At 50.9% G+C, this 21,436-nt stretch overlaps 1 protein-coding gene across 4 annotated transcripts in view; it reads left to right on the forward strand.

Moving 5' to 3' along the window:
- Nucleotides 1-21,436, forward strand: part of LOC122745488 (glutathione hydrolase 1 proenzyme-like) — an 85,572-nt gene that overhangs the window by 56,512 nt on the left and 7,624 nt on the right. For all 4 annotated transcript variants that reach the window (XM_043990814.1, XM_043990813.1, XM_043990812.1 and 1 more), the window contains exons 2-5: nt 15,822-15,992; nt 16,201-16,365; nt 17,937-18,067; nt 18,265-18,351. In XM_043990814.1, the coding sequence (XP_043846749.1) occupies nt 16,205-16,365; nt 17,937-18,067; nt 18,265-18,351 (379 nt within the window). In that variant the 5' untranslated portion in view covers nt 15,822-15,992; nt 16,201-16,204. The remainder of the gene's footprint in view (nt 1-15,821; nt 15,993-16,200; nt 16,366-17,936; nt 18,068-18,264; nt 18,352-21,436) is intronic.

Raw genomic sequence — 21,436 nt, forward strand, 5'->3', positions numbered from 1 at the left:
CTTCTGGCCTGCTTGAGGTTGGATGACCTGGCTCCCTCTGCTCCTCTCCTATTTCTCAGACCATTCCTTCTCCAGCTTCCTGGCTGGCTCTTCCTCCAGGTCCTGCCCACTCCCTTGGGGGAGGGCTGGTGTCTCCCCCCACCCCCGCGTGCACTGTTCTCTTGGTGACCTCATCACTTTAATCACCTCCCTTGAGGTGTGGCCCAGATCTGTATCGCAGCCCCAGCACCCCCAGAGTCAGGGTTGTCTAAAGTGTGTCCTCCCTGGCTTTCCCTGGGGAATCCTCAGCTTCCTTGGAAACTCATTGTCTACCTGACCTTGGGCAACACCCACTCCCCTCCTCATCTAAGAAGGGAGGAGATCCCTTTAGCCAAGCCCTTTGGTTCCCAACCCCAACATAGAACTTTCCTCCCTTGAATCCTTGGGATCCCCTGAGTGGGGACTTCTCTGTGGAGTGGGGGTGCTCAGTGATTTGAGGGAACTTTTCCTGGGGGAAATTTCATTGCCTTTTTCCACCCTGCGTGCCCTCTTTCCCCCACCCCGCCATTGCTGTGTAACTCAAGGGAAGGCATTTGGTGTCTCTGGGCTTCCAGATATGGGAGAACAAGATCAGGTTGCAGTCTTGGAGGGAGGTATAATAGGGTGTCTTTGCCCCTGGGGGATCAGTCCTGCCATCTTGTCTGCTGCCAGCCTCTCTGGCAGGATTGGGGGCAGCTCAGCATCTTTTCCCCCCTACTTTGTCATATCCATGACAGCTTGGACTTAGAGGAAGGGCAGACAGAGAAGTCTTTTGGGGCAAGAGTCTGCTCTCTCCCCTACAGGATGTCCCACACTCAGCAAGCTGGGGAGTGGGGATGCAGAGACAAGAGCCAGAGGCAGACTAGCACTGGCCACCCCGCCCCACCCTTCCTTCGTGGCTCTGACTCTGGACCTGGCTGAAGAAATAGTCTTTGCCAAGTGACTTAGATGGCAACAAGAGAGTTGTCAATCCTTGGGGAGGCTCCAAATGGAATGTCAGTCATGGAAGCAGGAGATGACATCCCAGAGAAGGGAACAACAAAAAAGCGAGTTTGCTTGGAAGGGAGGTGGTATGAGGAGGTATGAGGTAGAAGGGGGAGGGCTAAAGAAACACATCTGGAAAGTCAGGAGAAGGGGCCACAAGAGCAAGGATTTAGATGTGGTTAAATCAGGAGTCTACCTTTGGTCCCAGATGGAAGGGGAAAGCCCCCGAAGCTTCTAGAATGGACACATTTGAGCAAGATCATTTTGACAGCTGAATAGATGGAGTGGAGTGGGGGAGAGACCGAGGCAGACAGACCCTCCAACAGCTATTATAATAGTCCAGGTGTCAATTGATGAGGGTCTGCAGCAGGGTCAGAGGGGAGAAGGCATATTGGAGAGATACTGTAGAGGTGAAATCTAAAACAGATGTTAAAGAGGTGAAATGGACCAGAGATGCTGCAGAGGGGAAATCTGCTAGAGATGTGATGGAAGTAAAAGAAACAGGCTTTGGCATCATATTGGATATGAGGGTAAGAGTGAGGAGTCCAGGATGACCCCTGATTGGAAGCCTGGGTGTTTGGAAGGATGGCATTGGCCTCCACAATAATAAGGAAGGTAGGAGTAGGGGATTGACTAAGGGGAATATAGAATTCTGTTTTAGATATGTTGACTTTGAGAGGTGTATTGGACTTTCAGTTTGAGGTGTACAAGAGTGAGCTTGGCATGCTCTGGATGGAGAGAAAGAGAGAGAGAGAGAGAGCACTTAGAGGGTTTTGAAAGGTGACTGGGAGGACTTGAAGGCTTTGAAGGATGCACATTTTGTGGCAGACCCAGGGTCAGTGGGGTTCTGTTTGGTCCCAGGTATGGGCTGAACCAGGGGCAGGGTAAAGAGACAGAGTGAGCCTGGATGGCAGAAAGAGCTTCCCAACACAACCAATTGTCCCAGACATGGGGAAGGGGCTGCTCCTTCCCAGACAAGGCCAGGTGCCCCAGGGGCCTGGGGAACGAGACTGGGCTCTGCTGAGTCCCTTCTAGCTCTGGGGTCCAGTGATCATGAGGCCTAGAACTTCAGGGGACCTCAGAGTCCAACCTGCCCACCTCTCTGCATTCTGGGGTGATAAGAGGGACTGGGTGGGGAGGACAGAAGTGACTTGGTCAGAATCATGCAGACAATAATGAGTGGTTATTTATATGCAGCTTTGCTCTATTTTCACATTTATTCATCCTCTGTTCCCACCTGGCTTGCATATTCTGTACATGTCCTTGGAAAATTTCACATCATCTTCCTTTCCAAGTGTATCTCTCCCCCTCCCTTCCCCAGACAGCGATCCCTTGGAGCAAAGGGTCAAAAAGAGAGAGGAGAGAGATTGGTAGGAAAAAGAGCTAGCCTTTCTCTAGTGCTTTACACGTCTCGTTGGGACCACTCAGCAGCCCCAGAAAGAACGTGCTGTTATTGATCCCCACTTTATAGAAATGAGGGGACGAGTCTATGAGATGTTTGGGAAGACCAGCACCTCTGGCCCTTGTCAGGGCTGCTCACCCTCCTTGGTCTCCACATGTTCCCCAACTCTCACTTGGGGCTCCAAGCAGCTGGAGTCTGTGCAGGGGCCACACCCTCAAACCATCTTGGCAAACAGACTAAACCAGGTTGAGGATACCTGACAGACCTCAAGGCCATCAGTGAGTTAGGAGGGTGTCTACACCAAGCATGTGGAGACTTCCCCCGGCGGAATAGGTGAATGAGAACAATTTGTTCCAGTGGTCATGAAGGCAGCTGAAGCAGGTGTTGTGGAGAGCTCAGAGCTTGGTCAGACATTGAAGATGCCGTGGTCATCTGCTGTGTCCCTGGTCATGGCCAGTCATCCCAACTTTTGTCCTGCCGCTGGACCTTGATGGCTCTGGAAGAGAGAGCGAGGCTAATGACTTTGTCCTGCCCTGCTTCACTGAAATTCAATTCATGTGCCAGACATTGCCCTGTGAGGTCATCAGTCCTCTTTGAAAATGAAGGATATGGGGCAGCTAGGTGGCACAGTGGATAAAGCACTGGCCCTGGATTCAGGAGTACCTGAGTTCAAATCCAGCCTCAGACACTTGACACTAGCTGTGTGACCCTGGGCAAGTCACTTAACTCCCATTACCCTGCCCAAAACCCCCAAACAAACCCAAAAAAGAAAAGAAAATGAAGGATGAACAACAATAACAAATGAGGAAATGGAGGCAGACAGAAGACACCCAGCTGGTTCAATGTCTGAGGTCAAACATAAGTTCTAGGGCTGGTGCTCTGGGCACTGTAGTTCTTCCTGCCTTGGGCTCAGCAGCATTCAGCATCCAAGGCTGGTAGTTTCCATTTCTTTAGAATTTTATTTTTTCCCAAATTACAGGTAAAAACAAATTTCAATGTCGATTTTTAAAACTTGTGTTCCAAATTCTCTTCCTCCCTCCCTCCCTGCCCCTCTTAAGAACTCAAGCAATTCAATATAAATTATACATGTGTAGTCATACAAAACATTTCCACATTAGTCAGGTTGTGAAAGAAAAAAGACAAAAAAAAAAAACTTCAGAAAAAGGAACTAAAAAATTATGCTTCCATCTGTATTCAGACACCATCAATTCTTTCTCTGTAGATGGACTGCACTTTTCCTAAGTCCTTCAGAGCTGTCCTGGACCACTGCACTGCTGAAAATAACCAAGTCATTCACAGCAGATCATCCCGCAATACTGCCGTTATTTTGTATACAGAACATTTCACTTTGCATCAGTTCATGTAAATCTTTCCAGGTATTACTGATAGCAATCTGCTCATCAATTCCTACAGCACAAGTGTTCCATCATAATCTCATCCCACAATTTTGTTTAGCCATTCCCCAACCAATGGGCATCTCCTCAATTTCGAATTCAACTTTAAAAAAAAAATCTCTTTTGGGGGGCAGCTAGATGGTGCAGTGGATAGAGCGCCGGCCCTGGATTCAGGAGGACCTGAGTTCAAATCCGGCCTCAGACACTTGATACTTACTAGCTGTGTGACCCTGGGCAAGTCACTTAACCCCAATTGCCTCACCAAAAAAAAAAAAAATCTCTTTTTGGATACCAGCCTAGTAGTGATATTACTAGGTCAAAGAGTATGCATGGTTTTATAGCCCTTTGGCCATAACTCCAAGCCACTCTACAGAATGTTTGAATCAGTTTACATTACCAAGAGTATATTAATGTCTCATTTTCTCCATATTCCCTACAACATTTGTCATTTTCCTCTGCTCTCCTATTATCCAATCCGATAGGTTTAAGGTAGTACCCCAGAATTGTTTTGACCTGCATCTCTCCAATCAATAGTGAGTTAAAATATTTTTTTTCATATGGCTATAGGTAGCTTTGATTATTTCATCTGAAAACTTCATATCTTATATCTATCAATTGGGGAATAGATCTTATTTTAATTGTGGGGTTTTTTTGTTTTGTTTTGTTTTGTTTTTTTGCGGGGCAATGGGAGTTAAGTGACTTGCCCTGGGTCACACAGCTAGTGTGTGTCGAGTATGAGGCCGGATTTGAACTCAGGTACACCTGAATCCAGGGCTGGTGCTTTATCCACTGTGCCATCTAGCTGCCCGAATAGATCTTATTTTAACAAATTTGACTCAGTTCTCTATGTGTTTGAGAACAGAGGCCTGTTAAACTTGCTTCAGAATTTTCATAGTCATACCCTTTGACCCAGTAATACCACTACTAGGTTTGTATCCCAATGAGATCATAGAAAAAGGAAAAGGACCCACATGTACAAAACTATTTATAGCAGCTCTCTTTGTGGTGGCAAAAAATTGGAAATTGAGGGAATGCCCATCAGTTAGAGAATGGTTGAACATGAATGTAATGGAGTACTATTGTGTTGTAAGAAAAGATGAGCAGGAGGAGTTCAGAGCAACTTGGAAAGACTTAAGTGGACTGATGCTGAGTGAAGTGAGCAGAACCAGGGGAACATTGTACACAGTAACAACAACATTGTGTGATGATCAACTGTGATAGACTTGGCTCTTCTCAGCAGTGCAATGATCCAAGACAATTCCAAAGAACTCAGGATGGAAAATGTTCTCCACATACAGAAAAAAAGAACTGTGGATTCTGAATGCAGACTGAACCATACTGTTTCTACTTTGGGGTTATTATTTTTTTCTTTTTTGAGGTTTTCCCTTGTGTTCTGATTCTTCTTTCACAACATGACTAATGCAGAAATATGTTTAATGTGATGGTACATATATAACCTATATCAGATTGCTTGCTGTCTTGGGGAGGGGGGAGGGAAGGGAGGGAGAAAAATTTGGAACTAAAAATCCTATGAAAACAAATGTTGAAAACTATCTTTACATGTAACTGGAAAATAATAAAATACTTTGATTATTTAAAAACAACAAACAAATTTTTTTCACAATTACTATTGCTAATTGTATTTCCCTTCATCCTATTCCCTCCTCATGACATTTACTGTATTTTCTATCTTCTTTTACCCTATCCCTCCTAAAAAGTGTTTTTCTTCTGACTTTCCTCTCCCCCAATCTTCCCTCCCTCCTTTCACTGCCCCCTCTTATCCCCTGCCCCTCCTACTTTCTTGCAGGGTAAGATAGATTACTATGCCCAATTGAGTGTGTATGTTATTCCCTTTTTGACCCAATTTTGATGAGAGTAAGGTTCACTCACTCCCCAGCACCTCCTGCATCTTTCCCTCCACCGTATAAGCTTTTCTTGGAGTTTCTTTTATGTAATACTTTACCCCATTTTGCCTCTCCCTTTCCCTTTCTCTCAGTGCATTCATCTCACCCCTTAATTTTTTTTAAAGATATTATCCCTACATATTCAATTCACACCTGTGCACTCTGTCTAAATATACTTCACCCAGCTGCCCTAATAATGAGAAAGTTCTTATGAACTACAAGTATAATCTTCCCATGTAGGAATGTAAACAGTTTAACCTCTTAATATCCCTTATGATTTCTTTTTCCTTTTTACCTTTTTATGCTTCTTTAAGGTCCTGTATTTGAAAGTCAAATTTTCTATTCAGTTCAGGTCTTTTCATCAAGAATGCTTGAAAGTGGGGCAGCTAGGTGGTGCAGTGGATAGAGCACCGGCCCTGGAGTCAGGAGTACCTGAGTTCAAATCTGGCCTCGGACACTTAACACTTACTAGCTGTGTGACCCTGGGCAAGTCACTTAACCCCAATTGCCTCACTTAAAAAAAAAAAAAAGAATGCCTAAAAGTCCTCTCTTTCATTGAATTCCCATTTTCCCCCTGAAGGATTATACACAGTTTTGCTGGGTAGGTGATTCGTGGTTGTAATCTCAGTTCCTTTGCCCTCCAGAATATCATATTCCAAGCCCTCTGATCCTTTAATGCAGAAGCTGCTAAATCTCATGTTATCCTGACCGTGGCTCCACAATACTTGAATTGTTTCTTTCTGGCTGTTTGCAATATTTTCTCTTTGACCTGGGAATTCTGGAATTTGGCTATAATATTTCTGGAAGTTTTTATTTTGGGATCTCTTTCAGGAGGTGACTAGTGGATTCTTTCAATTTCTATTTTACCTTCTGCTTCTAGAATATCAGGGCAATTTCTGCTGACAATCTCTTCGAAAGATGATGTCTAGGCTCTTTTTTCGATCATGGCTTTCAGGTAATCCATTAATTTTCTTTTCTCTTTCTTTCTTTCTTTCTTTCTTTCTTTCTTTCTTTCTTTCTTTCTTTCTTTCTTAGGGCAATGAGGGTTAAGTGACTTGCCAAGCGTCTGAAGGTGGATTTGAACTCAGGTTCTCCTGAATCCAGGGCCGGTGCTCTACCCACTGTACCACCTAGCTATCCCCCCAGTAATTTTCAAATGATCTCTCCTGGATCTATTTTCCGGGTCAGTTGTTTTTCCAATGAGATATTTCACATTGCCTTCTATTTTTTCATTCTTTTGGTTTTGCTTTATTGTGTCTTGATTTCTCATAAAGTCATTAGCTTCCATTTGCTCAATCCTATTTTTTAAGGAATTATTTTCCTCAGAGAGCTTTTGTACCTCCTTTTCCATTTGGCCAATTTGGCTTTTCAATCTGTTGACTTTTTTTCATGATTTTCTTGCATCACTCTCATTTCGCTTTCCATTTTTTCTTTTTTTTTTTTTAGTGAGGTAATTGGGGTTAAGTGACTTGCCCAGGGTCACACAGCTAGTAAGTGTTAAGTGTCTGAGGCTGGATTTGAACTCAGGTACTCCTGATTCCAGGGCCGGTGCTCTATCCACTGTGCCACCTAGCTGCCCCTCTATTTTTTCTTCTACATCTCTTTATTTTCAAAGTCCTTTTTGAGCCCTTCTATGGCCTGAGACCAATTCATATTTTTCCTGGAAGCTTTGGATGTCGGAGTTTGGGTTTTGTTATCTTCTTCTGAAGGTGTATTTTGATCTTCCTTGTCACCATAGAAACTTTCTAGAGTCAGCATTTTTTTCTGTTTTCTCATTTTCTCAGCCTATTTCTTGACTTTTAACTCTTTGTTAAAGGGGGGCACTGATTCCAGGGTGGAGGGGGCACTGTCCCAAGCTTTAGGGGGTTTGAATAGCTGTTTTCAGAGATACTTCTAGGAATTTGTAAGTCCTTAGTTCTTCCGAGGTTGTATGATTTAAGGAGAAGTATGTTCACTTCTCTCTTGGCCTGTGCTCTGGTCTGCAAGCAACTACAGGCCTGCTTCTCTGCCCTGGAACCTGGAATAGAATCCTGCTCCACTTTGCCTGTTAGCTCTTGTGTGCTCTTGCCCCTCCCTCTCCTGGGACTGCCACCCAAGACGGCAACCTGGATCCAACTATGGGCAAAACAACAGAGTCCCCCCTCAACGCTAGTAAAGTGACCCTTGCAATCTCCCCCTGGCCAACTGCTCAACCCCTTCACTGTCTGTGGGCTGAGTTCCAGAAGCAGCCGCTCCCTCAGCTGATTCTGAGGCTCCCAAGGCCTTGGCTGGCTGGGGCCGGGCCTCTGCTGACTCTCACCCTGTCCTTTTGTGGGTTCTGCTGCTCCAGGCATTGTCATGTGGCATTATTTGAAAGTATTTGGAGGGGTCTTGGGAAGAGCTCAGGCAAGTCACTGCCTTTCCTCTGACATCCTGGCTCTGCTCCCCTGGTGGTTTCTCACCCATAGCCCTCCACCTCTGCCAAGGAGGAAGTTGGGCACCTTTCCTCATCTTGGCCCAGCTTGATCATCTTGACCCTTTTTTCAGTTTGTGTGTCCTGCTGCCTTCCCTCAGCTTTGGGTCAGAGCCATGTTCCTAGATGTCTCTCCATTCCTAGTCATGGTAGTGAGGGTCTTGCTGCTACATCTGGGCCCCCGCTGGTGGAGACATCTTCCCTGGGCAGAAGTGCCTCAGCTGCTGTGACTGTTGGGATGAATAGGGGCTTTTCCTTCTCTCCATCTTGGACTTAATCCCTGGATTTTGTCCTCTGCCCTCATTGGCTTCCCTCTCATCATCTGGGCTGGAGGGAACCCTAGTAGCCTCTCATCTGTAGAGTGCTGGACCCAGCTATGTGGGAGGCTGTCATGTTGGTGGCTGTTTGGCCTGCCTGGTGGATGGTCTCAGAAGTTCCAAAGGGCGCTCCCATGGGGGACCCTGCCCCTTGCCAAGCATCTGGCTGGTGGCAGCTCCCCACAGCTAGACATGCCTCCCCAGACTCAAGGTCTGGGTGCCCGGGGGCTCTGAGAGCCTTGTCTTCTGCCCATCCCTTTCCTCGGATCCCAAGGCCCAGAGGACAGCATCCACTGAGGGGGAAGTCCAGGACTCACTGAGGCTCAGGTCCTTTCCTGCCTCGGGGCTCCTCTTGGCACTGGCCTGGCAGGAGGGCAGCTGCCCCACAACCCCATGGCTGCCTCTGTGGCTGGGAGGCTTTTCTCCTGCCTGGCACCTGCAGACAGGCAGGCCTGAACCCTCCAACTATGCCCCTCCCCATCCCTGTCACCTTCTGCTCATCCCTGTCCAGTCTTCACCCCTGGTGCCTCGGCTTCCCTCTGCTAACCCCGTCCCATCCACCTCCTCTCCTCCTGCTCTCTGTCCTCATCTGCATCTTCCTTCATCTCAGTCTGTCCCCCACCCCCATCCCCGCTAGCTGGCTGCCAGCCTCTGCTGCCCAGAGCAATGTCCTGCCATCTCTCTTATCTGTACCCAATGTCCTTGCAGGGCAGCCCCCATCCTGCTGGTGGCCTCCCAGGCCGATGCCTCCTGGCTGGCATCTATGTGATGTCCACTCCCTCCAGAGGCAGTTAGCCCAGCCTATTGTTGGGGGCTCACCTGGCGGCCCCTGCCTGAGGCTTTCGGGAACAGTCTTAAGATCTCAGATGACAGATTCCTGAGGCCTCAGGCTCCACCGCCCCACTCTCAGTGCCTGGTGGTAGGGATCTGAGGGCAGGGGTGGGAGTAAACGGGAGCAGGGGCTCTGTAAGAGTGAGGTGAGCCTAGTGGGAGGGGAGGAGGCACAGCCTTTAGTCTTTTTTGTTTGTTTGTTTTTTGGGGGTTTTTTTTTGGTGAGGCAATTGGGGTTAAGTGACTTGCTTAGGGTCACACAGCTAGTAAGTATCAAGTGTCTGAGTCCGGATTTGAACTCCTGAATCCAGGGCCGGTGCTCTATCCCAGCCTTTAGTCTTGCCTGTTTGCCCTTGTCTTCTCCCCAAGACTCCAGTTTCCCACCATGTCCTTGCCGCTCTCCTGCTCTGGGTTTGTGGTAACACCTCAAGGAACAGGATCCTCAGGCTAGAGCCAGGTTCTGGAGCTGTCTCCATGCCAATACATGATGGTCACTAAACAGTTGTTAAGGATTGTTCTGTACTAGAGACACAAATTTGAAAAGAATCTCGATAGTTCCTGCCCTCAGGGAGCTTACAGTCTAAGACAACACAAGCTAAAGGAAGGTGCAAAGGAAGAAGGGGAAGTCAGTTAGAGAAGTCCCAAGATGGGGGGAGGGAGGGGAGTGAGAAATAAGCCTCCAAAGAATGCTGACGGCCGAGCTCCGTGGGCCCTCAGTGGGCACTGAGTGCAGCCTGTCCCAGTGAAAAATCAGGAGTATGAAGACCTGAGTTCAGATCCAGACTCTTCCCCAAGGGTTGGCCTTGCTGTCCCAGCGTTGCTGGCCCCTCTAGACTCTTCTGGGCAGGTTCCAGATGTGTGGCTCTGACTCCAGCCCCACCCCAGGAAGATCCTTTCCTTCAGGGGAATGTGTTGCTCCCTCTCTGGGGTCCAAGGACCAGACTGGACAGCAGGGCCTAGCCAGGCCCAGGAAGCCTAAAGCTCTGGGAGGATCCCTGGCTCCCTCCCCTCGGGGCTGGGTTTTTTAGAGGAGGCAGGCTTTGGATAGGGGCAGGCAAAGAGGCTGAAAGGATGGGCCCCATTGGAGGCCAGAGATCTCTGTGACCTTTCTGAGAGCTTCCTCGATTGCTGGGTGACCCAGAGCTCAGCTACCGGCCACCTTCTTTGTTTTTTGTTTTTGTTTTTAAATCATAAAACGATTCAATTATTTTCCAGTTATAGGCAAAGATCATTTTCAACATTTGTTTTCATAAAATTTTGAGTTCCAAATTTTTCTCCCTCCCTCCCTCCCTTCTCTTCCCTTTCCCCAAGACAGAAAGCAATCGGATATAGGCTATATATGGACAATCACATTAACCGTATTTCTGGGGGCAGTTAGGTGGCGTAGTGGATAAAGCACCAGCCCTGGATTCAGGAGGACCTGAATTCAAATGCGACTTCAGACACTTGACACTTACTAACTGTGTGACCCTGGGCAAGTCACTTAACTCTCATTGCCCCGCAAAAACGAAACCCCAAAACCAAAAAAACCTATTTCTGCATTAGTCATGTTGGGAAAGAAGAATCAGAACAAAAGGGGAAAACCTCAAAAAAGAAGAAAGGCCAACCCTGAAGCAGACGCAGTCTGGTGCCCTCTGCATTCAGAATCCACAGTTCTTTTTCCTGGGCTTGGAGAGCATTTTCCATCCTGAGTCCTTTGGAATTGTCTTGGATCATTCCGGGCCACCCTGTTTGACCTAGGAAGGGAGGCACTGCTCCGCCTCTGCTGGGAGCCCCTGCTGCTCTGCTGTTTGATGGGAGAAGGGAAGGGAGCACTTATTAAGCACCTACTATGAGCCAGGCACTACCGCTATGACCCCATGTGAGAAATGGGCATGGGACAAGGGAGCCTGGAGGCCAAGAGGCAGATCTCTCTGCCCTCCCCCCATACCTGTCTGCCACACATCCTGCCCTGCCGACTGCAGAACTGCCCTGGGTCACTTCCCTGGCTTCCCTAGCCACCCTGGTCAGGTTCCCCTGGGCTTGGAGAGCACACTTCCTGCCAAGGGTGTCCCTGATCGTGGCCTCAGACTCAGGTCCTTCCCCAGGCATCCAGCTAGTGCCAGAGTTAGGGTTCTATCACGACCCCCTCTGTAGATCTGTATTTATGAAATGGCTGAAACAATGCCTCCCTCAGGGGGCAAGGGGGCAAGCTGTCCTGAGAGAGAGAGAAGAATTGGGGGGCGGAATGGAGGAGGGGAGGGGGAGGGAGGTGAGGAGATGGGAAGAAGGGAGGAGGAAAGGGAGGGGGAGGGGAGGGGATGGGAAAAGGGGAGGAGGAGGAGAGAAGGGGAGCGGAAGGGGAGGGGAGAGGAGAGAGAAGAGGAGGGGAGGAGAATTGTGGGGGAGGGGCTGTCTCCCTCCAGAGCCATCGGTCGTCATTGGCCATCACTCTTTCCTCCTTTTGGCCAGTTGGCCAGGCTGGAGGTGAGGCCTCCCGGGCACTGGGCCTTGGGTGGTGGTTGAGCTCTTGGGGAGGGGTTGGGGATGTCAGCAGTTCGTTCCACCTTCTGCATCTCAGTGATATTCCTTGCCAGAGATAGTTGATGCACAGATTTGTCTCAGCCCTGCGGGCCCCGCCCCCCCCCAGCTGTACTGACTTTATTTGGACAAAAGCTTTCCACCCTCATGTCAAGTGAAACAGTCTCTTTTGTGATCTTTTCCAGGAGATCAAGGGGCAGGTTGGTTGGTAGTGCTAGGTCAGGAGCCAGTGAGGTCTGTGTTCAAATCTAGCCTCAGATGCTTACTAGCTGGGTGGCCCTGGGCATGTCTCTTTTGGACACCATGTCATTCTCCAGCCCACTTTACACATGGCAAAACTGAGACTAACAGGGGGAAGTGACTTGTCCAGGGTCACCCAGCTAGTAAGTGCCCGAGGCTGGTTTTGAATTCAGATCCTCCTGACTCCATGCCTGGGAGCCCTCTACTACACCACTGAGCTGCCTTTTCAATGTGCGCTATTATTGTTTCCAAGCAGGTGCTGGGAAAGATATCGACGTCTGTGTTCCTTGTTTTTAGAGGTGACCTCATATTTTGAGGGTGGTCCTTCCCGGGGAATGTTCATGTGGTCTCAGCTCCAGAGGAGATCTGGGGTCCTTTAACACGAAGGGACAACAGGACAGGATGTCCCGTGGGTCTGTCTGTGCCGCTCCTGCCCCGGGTCACCGAGAGCCCCGAGTGTGGACAAGGCAGGGGCTCAGTGTCTTAGAGACAGTGTCTGGGGCTCTGCTCTGATGTTAGGTGTCTCTGAATGCCCTGATGGGAGAGCATGGGAGTGAGAGTGTGTGTCTGTGTGTGTGAGAGTGAGAGGATGTACATGTGCATGTGTGCACGTGTGTATACATGTGCCTGCATGCGGGTGTGTATATGTGCATGTGTGTGGTGGAGAATACTGGTGCCTTAGAAGCCAGGCGGTGTGCCCACCTGCTCTGTGCACTAAGCAGGGTCCGTTTCCCTTTGACTCCTCCCCTGGGGTGAATTTGGAGGCCGAGCAGTGGGCAGAGCCCTTGGGGCTGCTTCTGGGCTGGGCGTCCAGGCCCCAGGAGGCTCCGCTGAGTCTCTACTGGGCCACATCCTGTGGAGTGTTTCCCAGCTCCTGGGGTCCCTCGCCCTCCCTCTTTCCCCTCCCCTCCCCTCTGGGCTGGGCTCTGGGAAGGCGAGGTTCTATCCTCCCAAAGTTTCTTGGTCTGCAGGGCCAGGCCCAGCTCCTCTGTGATCCCCTCCTCAATCCCCTCCCCCCGCCCCCCAGGGATACTCTGAGGAGGCCCCACACTGACCTCCACAGACTGCAACAGACCAGGGCTTCTCCCTGAGGAAAGGGGCCCCCTGGGAGTTCCTGCACCCACTACTTCCCAAGGCCTGGGTAAGTGCCACTGTTGTTGCAGCTGGGCTTGGGAGTAAATAGAACTTGCTGTGTGATCCTGGGCCAGTCACTGCCCTTCTCTGGGTCTCCATGCCCATCTCCAAGATCTCTGTCCTGAGAGCCTTTTCTAAACCTTCAGGTGGGAAAGGGAAGGGCCGGCTTGCTCCCTGAGCCCCTCTCCTCTCCCCCTCCCCGGGTAGCTCTTTCTGGAGCCGTGGAGGATGTGTGCCTGCAGGGAGTCTCAGCTGTGCTGGCAACATCTGGCGGGTGGGGGCAGGGCGGGTGGTCTGGGGTGGGGGTGGAGGAGCCAGACCTCTCCCACCAATGTCTGGCTGTGGCCCTGAGCAGGAAGCCACGGCTGGGCCCTGCGCCAAAGCCAGAACTGGAGCTGGGTGTCTGGGGGTCCCTGACACTTTCCTAAAAAGGACCCAGCCAAAAAAAAATAAGGGTTGGGGGCAGCATCTGCTCCCAGGGCCCTGGGAGTTAGGACCCTGACTAACAGGGGGTGACATGCACAGGCTTTGGAGAATCCTTGAGTTTAGAGGCAGAAGGGATCAACCAGTCTGTCCACCCACTAGCATTTCTTTTGTTGCTGTTATTTTCTTTTTTTAAATTCTTTTTTAGTAATAAACATTTTTATTTAAAGTTTTGAGTTCCAAATTCTATCCCTTTTCCCCTTCCCCTTCCCTCTCCCTGAGGCAACAAGCAATCAGATACAGGTTATACATATGCATTTATGTCAAAAATGACCATATTAGTCATTTTGTAGAAGAAAACTTGGATAAAAGAAAAAAAAAAGAAAGTGAAAGATAGCATGGGTCAGTCTGTGTTCCATCAATATCAGTTCTTTCTTTGGAGGTGAAGAGTTTGTTTCATCATCAGTCCCTTGGGATTGTCTTGTATTGAACAATATGGCTGTCTGTGCACAACATTCTCCTGGTTCTGCTCACTTCACTCTACATCAGTTCATACAAGTCTTTCCAGGCCTTTCTGAAGTCATCCTGCTTGTCATTTCTTAGAGCACAATAATATTCCATCACTATCATAAACCACAGCTTGTTTAGCCATTTCCCAATCGATGGGTGTTCCTTTGATTTCCAATTCTTAGCCACCACAAAAAGAGGGGCTATAAATGCTTTTGTACAAATAGGTTTTTTTCTCCTTTTGGGGGATGTCTTTGGGATATAGACCTAGCAGTGGTATTGCTGGATCAAAGGGTATGAACACTTCTAGAGCCCTTTGGGCATGGTTCCAAATTGCTCTTCAGAATGGTTGGATCAGTTCACAGCTCCACTAACAGAGGATGCGTCCTAGTTTACCCACATACTCTCCAACATCCAATGTTTTCCTTTTTGGTTATGTTTACCACTCTGATAGGTGTGAGGTGGTACCTCAGAATTGTTTTAATGTGCATTTCTTTAATCAATAGTGATTTAGAGCATTTTTTCATATGATCATAGATAGCTTTGATTTCTCTGTTTGAAAATGGCCTGTTTAGATCCTTTGATCATTTATCAGTTGGGAAATGGCTTGTATTTTTATAAGTTTGACACAGAGCAGCAAAGTCAGTGTGACTGGACTGTGGGGAGGCTGGGAAGGGAAGCCTCTGGGGACAGAAGGGAGCCCTGGACATTCTTGCAGTCAGACCCCCTGCTCATGTTCCTTGAGCCCCAACTCACCCTTGGTCTGGTACATCCAACCTTGATCTTGGCCTTGCCTCTTGAGCTGCCTTTCTAAACTTATTTGAGCCCTGAGCCGTGATTGGCCCTGCCCTTGGAGGGAAGCCTTGGTCAGGTTGGGCACTGTCTGCCCTCGGGTGGGTTAGTCAGCACTGCCTCAAGCAGGGAGTACTTTGCCATGCAAAGAAACCCTAGAAAGCCCACACCTGAAGTGGGGGTGGGGGTGCCAGGTGTGTCTGCTCACTGCTGGATTCAGCCTGCCAGAGACTGAGCCGGTGAGGCAGGCATCCTGGGCTCCAGTGGGGCACGCTTCCAGGCATCCTGGGCGCCAGTGGGGCACACTGCCAGGCATTCTGGGCGCTGGTGGGGCACGCTGCCAGGTATTCTGGGTGCCAGTGGGGATGGTGCTGGAAGCTTGAAGAAGCATGAGGCCCCTCAAAGGCCCTCCCAGTGGTCCCATTTGTTTGTGGGGCAGATCCCATAACCTGAGGGGTCTCTCACCTTATGTCCAGCTTCCCAGGTAGAGATTTGTCCTCACTGGCATCCTTCCTTGTCCCCTGTGCCCTGGCACACAGGTGGTGCCCACCCCCACCTCACTGGCCAGAGCTTCCCCAGCCTAGGTGCCCAGGGCACTGTCACTGAGCATCTGGGGTGGGGTGGTAGGGGTCACTGGAGCATGCCAGCCTTGGGGACTTCAGCCTTATCTTTTCTCTTGAAGCCTCCTTGGCGCTAATGGTGGTCAGAGGGAGCCAAGGGTTGAGGATGTCAGGGCATATGGACAGGGTGCTTCTCTGAAGGGTCTCTGAGTGGGGGCCAAGGGCCCAGCCCTGTCTCCTCTCTGGGCACCGGGAGAGGGGGGCGGGGAAGCAGGAGGCTCTGTACTCCGGGGGGCTCCACACACCTCCTTCTGCATGGCTCAGCCCCCATCTGTCTTTGCAGGAGCAGCTAACTCAGCAGGCCTGGCCTTCTGCCTTCGGGTAACAAAGCGTGGGGTCCCTAGAATTGAGAGAGGGCAGAAAGGTGGTCGGAGGCCCCTGGCCCCCAGCGGCAGCGTGGACTGCATCTTCTGAGCTCTCCCGCCTGAGGTCTCCACCCCGGCCCACAGAGCCAGTAAGTGCCCCCAAACGCCACGGCCCAGCTGGTGCCTGGTGCCATATTCTGAGCCCTTGCCCACTGCCCCCAGCCCCCAGCCCCCGAGGGCTCTCCATGACCCCAGGCCCCAGGGCCCCATGCTGACTCCGAGCTACCCTGGCACCCCAGGTTCCCCTGCTGGTGCAGCCAGGGCTCCTCCCAGCCCCGTCTCCCACTGTGCCCCCAGAACAATGAAGAGGAGGCTGGTGGTGGGGCTGGTCCTGGTCATCGCTGCCATCATAGCCCTGATAGTGGGGCTCGTCCTGGGCCTGCGTGGCAGCCAAGCCACTTCCCACGTCTACAGGACAGCCGCTGTGGCCACCGATGCCAGGAAGTGCTCTGAGATTGGAAGGTGAGTCCGGGAGCCTGAGGCCAGCTAGGCCAAGGTTGGCCTGGGCCTTTGGCACCTGACTGGCCCTCCCCTCCTGCAGATGCCCTGCCCAGGTCTGGCCCCTTCCAGGCTGGTCCCCAGCTCCTCCCTCCTCCCCCACCAGTGGCCCATCATGCCACCCTGTGTCAGGGCAGACGCTGGCAGGAAATGCCCGTCTGTGGCCACCAGCCTCATCCTGGCTCTGCCCCAGCAAGCTCACAGTGGCCTCTGGACAGGTCCTTCCCCCTTTTTGGGCTGCCTCAGTTTTCTCTTCTGTGGATTGGGTCTCCTTGATGGTCCAAGGTCCTGTTGTGGGCCTCACCGAGGGCGGGCAGAGCACCCGACCTCCTTGTGGCCAGCCTGTGTCTGTTAGGTCCTCAAGGCTGGTGTCAGGATCTCTTGAAGCCCCCTCGCCCTGAGGCCCCAGTAACCTTGGGGTGAGGGGGATGAGGCTGTGGCTGGCTCCCTGCTCTCCACAATGGGCAGGCTGGGGTTCCATGCCTCCCACTGCTTCCTGTGCCTACCTGACCCCCCCTGTCCCCCTACCCCTCAGTCTGTCCCCTCCCCCTCTGTCCATCCCTCCCTCCCTCTGTCTGTCTGTTTGTCTCTGCCCCACCTCTCCATGGATCCCTTTGTCCCTCTCTGTTTCTCTCTGTCTCTCCAGGATTTGGGATTCACCACTTTGAGATCATTTACTGTCTTGATGCAAATCAGTCTCTAGACCAACAAGCATTTATTAAACACCGACTGTGTGTCAGCACTCTGCTAGACACCTGGTATACACATTTTTCCCCCCCTTTTTTTTTTTTTTTTTTTGGTGAGGCAATTGGGGTTAAGTGACTTGCCTAGGGTCACACAGCTAGTTAAGTGTTAAGGGCATACACATTTCTGACGAGGTGAAAAGGGTCTAGACCTCAAAGAGCTCACATGTTTAGAGACCTGAGAGACCACATCCCTTCTGGGGGCCTTGGGAAGGAAGCAGCCTTTCTTTCCATGTTCCTGGCCATGCTCCTGGGGTCTGGGATCTCCCTGTGCAGACATTCCTCCTGCTGAATTAGATTGCAGCCCCTTATGCACAAGCAACTGATGATCCAGGTTTGCTCAGGACCCTGCCACGCAGTCCACCCAGCATGTGTGGCCCCTTCCCTTGGGGCCTCTAGTGCTCCATGGAAGAAAGGCAGTGGAGTCCAGGGGCCACGCGCGGCCCGTGCCAGTCCTCGGTGTTACTTATGTGGCCGGTAGACCCTTCTCTAGGTGATGCTGTCCTTTCCACAAGGGCCACGTCAGCCTGTGCTTGTGCCCGGTGGGCACGGTCTTCAAGCCCCTTGAGAGTCACGCTGGGGGCTGGGGCCGTGGCCGTGTGTGTGTGTGGGGGGGGCTACCCTCTCTTTGAGCATCACCTTGGGGTCCTGCTCCCACCCTGAGGGGCCTCTGCCCCTGTTTTTGTGCTGGCGTCATCACGGCCCCTAGGGTGGGTCAGGGAGCTTGTTGGTGAGGAGGGGGAGCCTGACCGGCTGACCCGGGCTCTGAGCCGGTCCTGTGGGGGTTGGCAGGGATGTGCTGTGGGACGGCGGCTCGGCGGTAGATGCGGCCATCGCAGCTCTCCTCTGCGTGGGGCTCATGAATGCTCACAGCATGGGCATTGGCGGGGGCCTCTTCTTGACCATCTACAACAGCACCACCGGTGAGCCTGAGGGGGGTGGTCTGGGAGGCCACTGGGCATCTCCAGGCTGAGGCCTGGCCCATCAGAGAGAATGCTGAGCCCCACTTGACAAATAAGGAAAATGAGGCACAGAGCGGGAATGGGAGGAGCCCGAGGTCAGGCGGTGTCACTTGGGATTGAAAGGTTTCCCTGAGGGCTGAATCCCTCTGTCTTTCCAGGAAAAGCTGAAATCATCAATGCCAGAGAGGTGGCTCCTAGGAACTCATTTCCCTCTATGTTCAATAACTCGAAGGACTCCCAGGAAGGTGAGCAAGGTGGCATGGACAGACTGTCCAGGTGGGCACAGGGCCCTGGGAGGAGGGAGAATTCAGTTGCAGCAGAGGGGACCATTGAGCTTAGAGGGGGCACCAGAGAACCCTAGATGCATATATACACAGGTGTGTACACACATGCCACATCCATGTGCGCACACAGAGAACATGGCAAGCACAAACACACGTGGGTGCACACATGCACACTGCACAGGGCACCACACAGGCGCACATATATACTCACAGGCATGCACGTGCACAGCTTGCACACTCAGGTAAGCACACTGCACACCATGGTACATGCACACACATGCACACAATGCCAATACATGTGTGCATGCACAGCAGGCACAAATGCACACACACATGGGTACACATACATACTGCACACATGTGCACAGAAAGCAGATGCACATGCATGTGGGCACACAATGCACCACACGGGTACACACATATACTCACAGGCATGCACGTGCATGGCTTGTACACAGGTGAGCACACTGTACACTGTGGTACACGCACACACATGTGGCTACACACATACTGCACACACATGCACAGACAGCAGATGCACATGCATGTGGGCACACAATGCACCACATGGGTACATACATATACTCACAGGCATGCACGTGCACAGCTCGCATACTCAGGTGAGCACACTGCACACCGTGGTACATGCACACACAAGCGCACACACTCACACATGGGCACAGATGCTCACAGTGGGGACGGCTAAGCTCTTGTCTCCTTCCATAGGGATACCTTTGCCTTTTCCCTCCCTTTCTTCTGGGTCTGTGGGCCTCTTTCCTGCCCTCTAGGGGAGGTTCCCCTTGTGCAAAGAAGGAGCCAGGATAAAAAAGACCAAAGATGGTGATTTTCCAGAAGTGCCAGACACGCCTATCAGTTATATTCAGCTCAGTTCAGATTCATGAGCATACATTAAGTACCTGCTGTATATGTGCTGGGCACTGTGTCACAAAGATGGGTGAAGGTAGCTCTGCCCATATGTCAGGGTCAGGAAGGGGTCCTCTACCCCCCCATCCTGCCCCTGCTGAGGTGACATAGTCACAGAAGCCTTGGGGTGTCACTCTAAGGGGTCCAGCTATAAATATGTGTCTGTGCTCTTGGATAAAGAGATGGGGATTAATGTGACTGACTGAGCCTCTGAGAGCTTTGAATAATTAGGCCTTGGATGAATTTCAGAGACCTCATGGGGGCCTCCTGTGAAAGAAAGCCCTGCAGAAGGGAGAGAAGAGGAAATGTTTCTCCTTCCCCACCCCCACCAAGCCATAGCAGCCAGGTAGCTTTGAAGGGGAGCTGCTTGGCCGGCAGCAGATACTGCATCCAGTGGGGAGCAGGGACACATACCCTAAGAGACCAAGAGACCTTTACCTTGTATGTGTCATGGACCTCTTGGGGAGTCATTCTGGTGAAACCTATGAATCCCTTCTCAGAATCATGTTTGTAAATGTATAAAATAAAATACATAGAATTACAAAGGAAACAAAATGTAATCAAAATATTAAAAACAATTTCAGAGAGCCCAGGTTAAGACCTGCTGCTCTAGACAGACAAGGATATAGAGAGACAGTCACTTGAAACAGGGCCCTGGCAGCAGAGGACAGAGCAAAAAGGTGTGCAGGTTCTGTCGAATGTTTGCCACACATGTATCCCACACAGTGTACTTGAAGTTTGAGCCCATTCTTCCCAAGGACACAATAAGTATTTGTGGGAGAACGTGCCCCCAGGTTTAGGGGGGAAATGTTTTAGGGTATTGTTTTTCCTCTGCCATCTTATTAAATATTTTTGCCAAGAGCTAATTGTATCTACTAGCTGATTGCTAGTGGGAATTACGCTGGTGGGGCTCATGAGCAATGTCATGGGGTAGAGCCCCACAGGCTCCCCTTCAGAAGCTGAGGTGGAGGGGTAGCCAAGAAAGGGGGCTACCCTTGGGATGGGGCTTATCTGTGATGACCCTGTAGGATTGTACGCCTCCTGCTACTGCTCATGAGTGCCCATCAATGTGTTATTCCCTTCTTCAGGGATTAGGGTCAGGATAATAGTGATAGCCAGCACTTCTATAGGGCTTTAAGGGTTCAAAGAACTTGAACAATATCTCGTTTGATCCTTACAATGAGAGGAGAAAGAGGCACTATTCTTATCCCAATGTTACAGATGAAGAAACTGAGGCAGACAGGTTAGATCATTTACCTGAGACCACCCAGCTGGTGTCTGAGACTGAATTTGAACTTGAGGCTTCTGAACTCTGGGTCAGGTGCTCTGCCCACCATGCCACCTCCCTAGCTGCCTCACTGATGCCTTGGGGTCTTCTGTGACCACAACCACAGCTGGGTGGAAGGGCCCCTCCCTTCCTCTCCCTTATGGATTCACAGGACAATTTTGGAGGGAGAGAATGAGCAGAAGGCGCATGAAGAAAGGCCACATCTAGAGTGGTGTTGGGGCAAGTCTGGAAAGAGAGCAGGGCTTTGGGGAGGCTGAGGATGGAAGAGAGCATCCTGGGCAGAGCAGAGGTGTCCCCACATGAGCACTGAATGTTACCAACAGTAAGAGGGGCAGTCTCACTAATGGAATAATGTGTCATACAGCTGAAAAGGTAGCAAGGGACTGACTTGTGGAGGGCTTTGAATACCAACCAGAGGATTTTGTATTTGACTCTGGAGCCCCTAGGGAGTAGGAGAGGGTGACATGGTCGGACCTTTGGTGTCTGAATAGAGAATGTACTGGAGTGAGGAGAGACCCAGGGAGGCAGTGAGTGCCATAGTCCAGGTGTGAGGAGATGAGGGTGGGGGCAAGGTCAGAGGAGGGGGGAGAGGTGTTAACAAGGTGAACATGGAAAGGAGCGAACAGCCTTGGCCACAGCTCTGATCTGTGGAAGGGGTTCCAGGATGACTCCTGGGTTCCGAGCCCGGGGGCCTCGGATTGGACCCTATCGCTCCCCACCTCCACTCAGTAACCTGCAGTGGCTCCCTATCCCTCCTTTGGCGCCCGCCCTGCAGCCCCATCCTTTCCAGTCTCCTCTGGGTCCTCTTAGATATGGTGGCCCTGGCCTTCCCCT

This window comes from Dromiciops gliroides, chromosome 3, assembly GCF_019393635.1.
Source record: "Dromiciops gliroides isolate mDroGli1 chromosome 3, mDroGli1.pri, whole genome shotgun sequence".
Classification (NCBI taxonomy): Eukaryota; Metazoa; Chordata; class Mammalia; order Microbiotheria; family Microbiotheriidae; genus Dromiciops; species Dromiciops gliroides.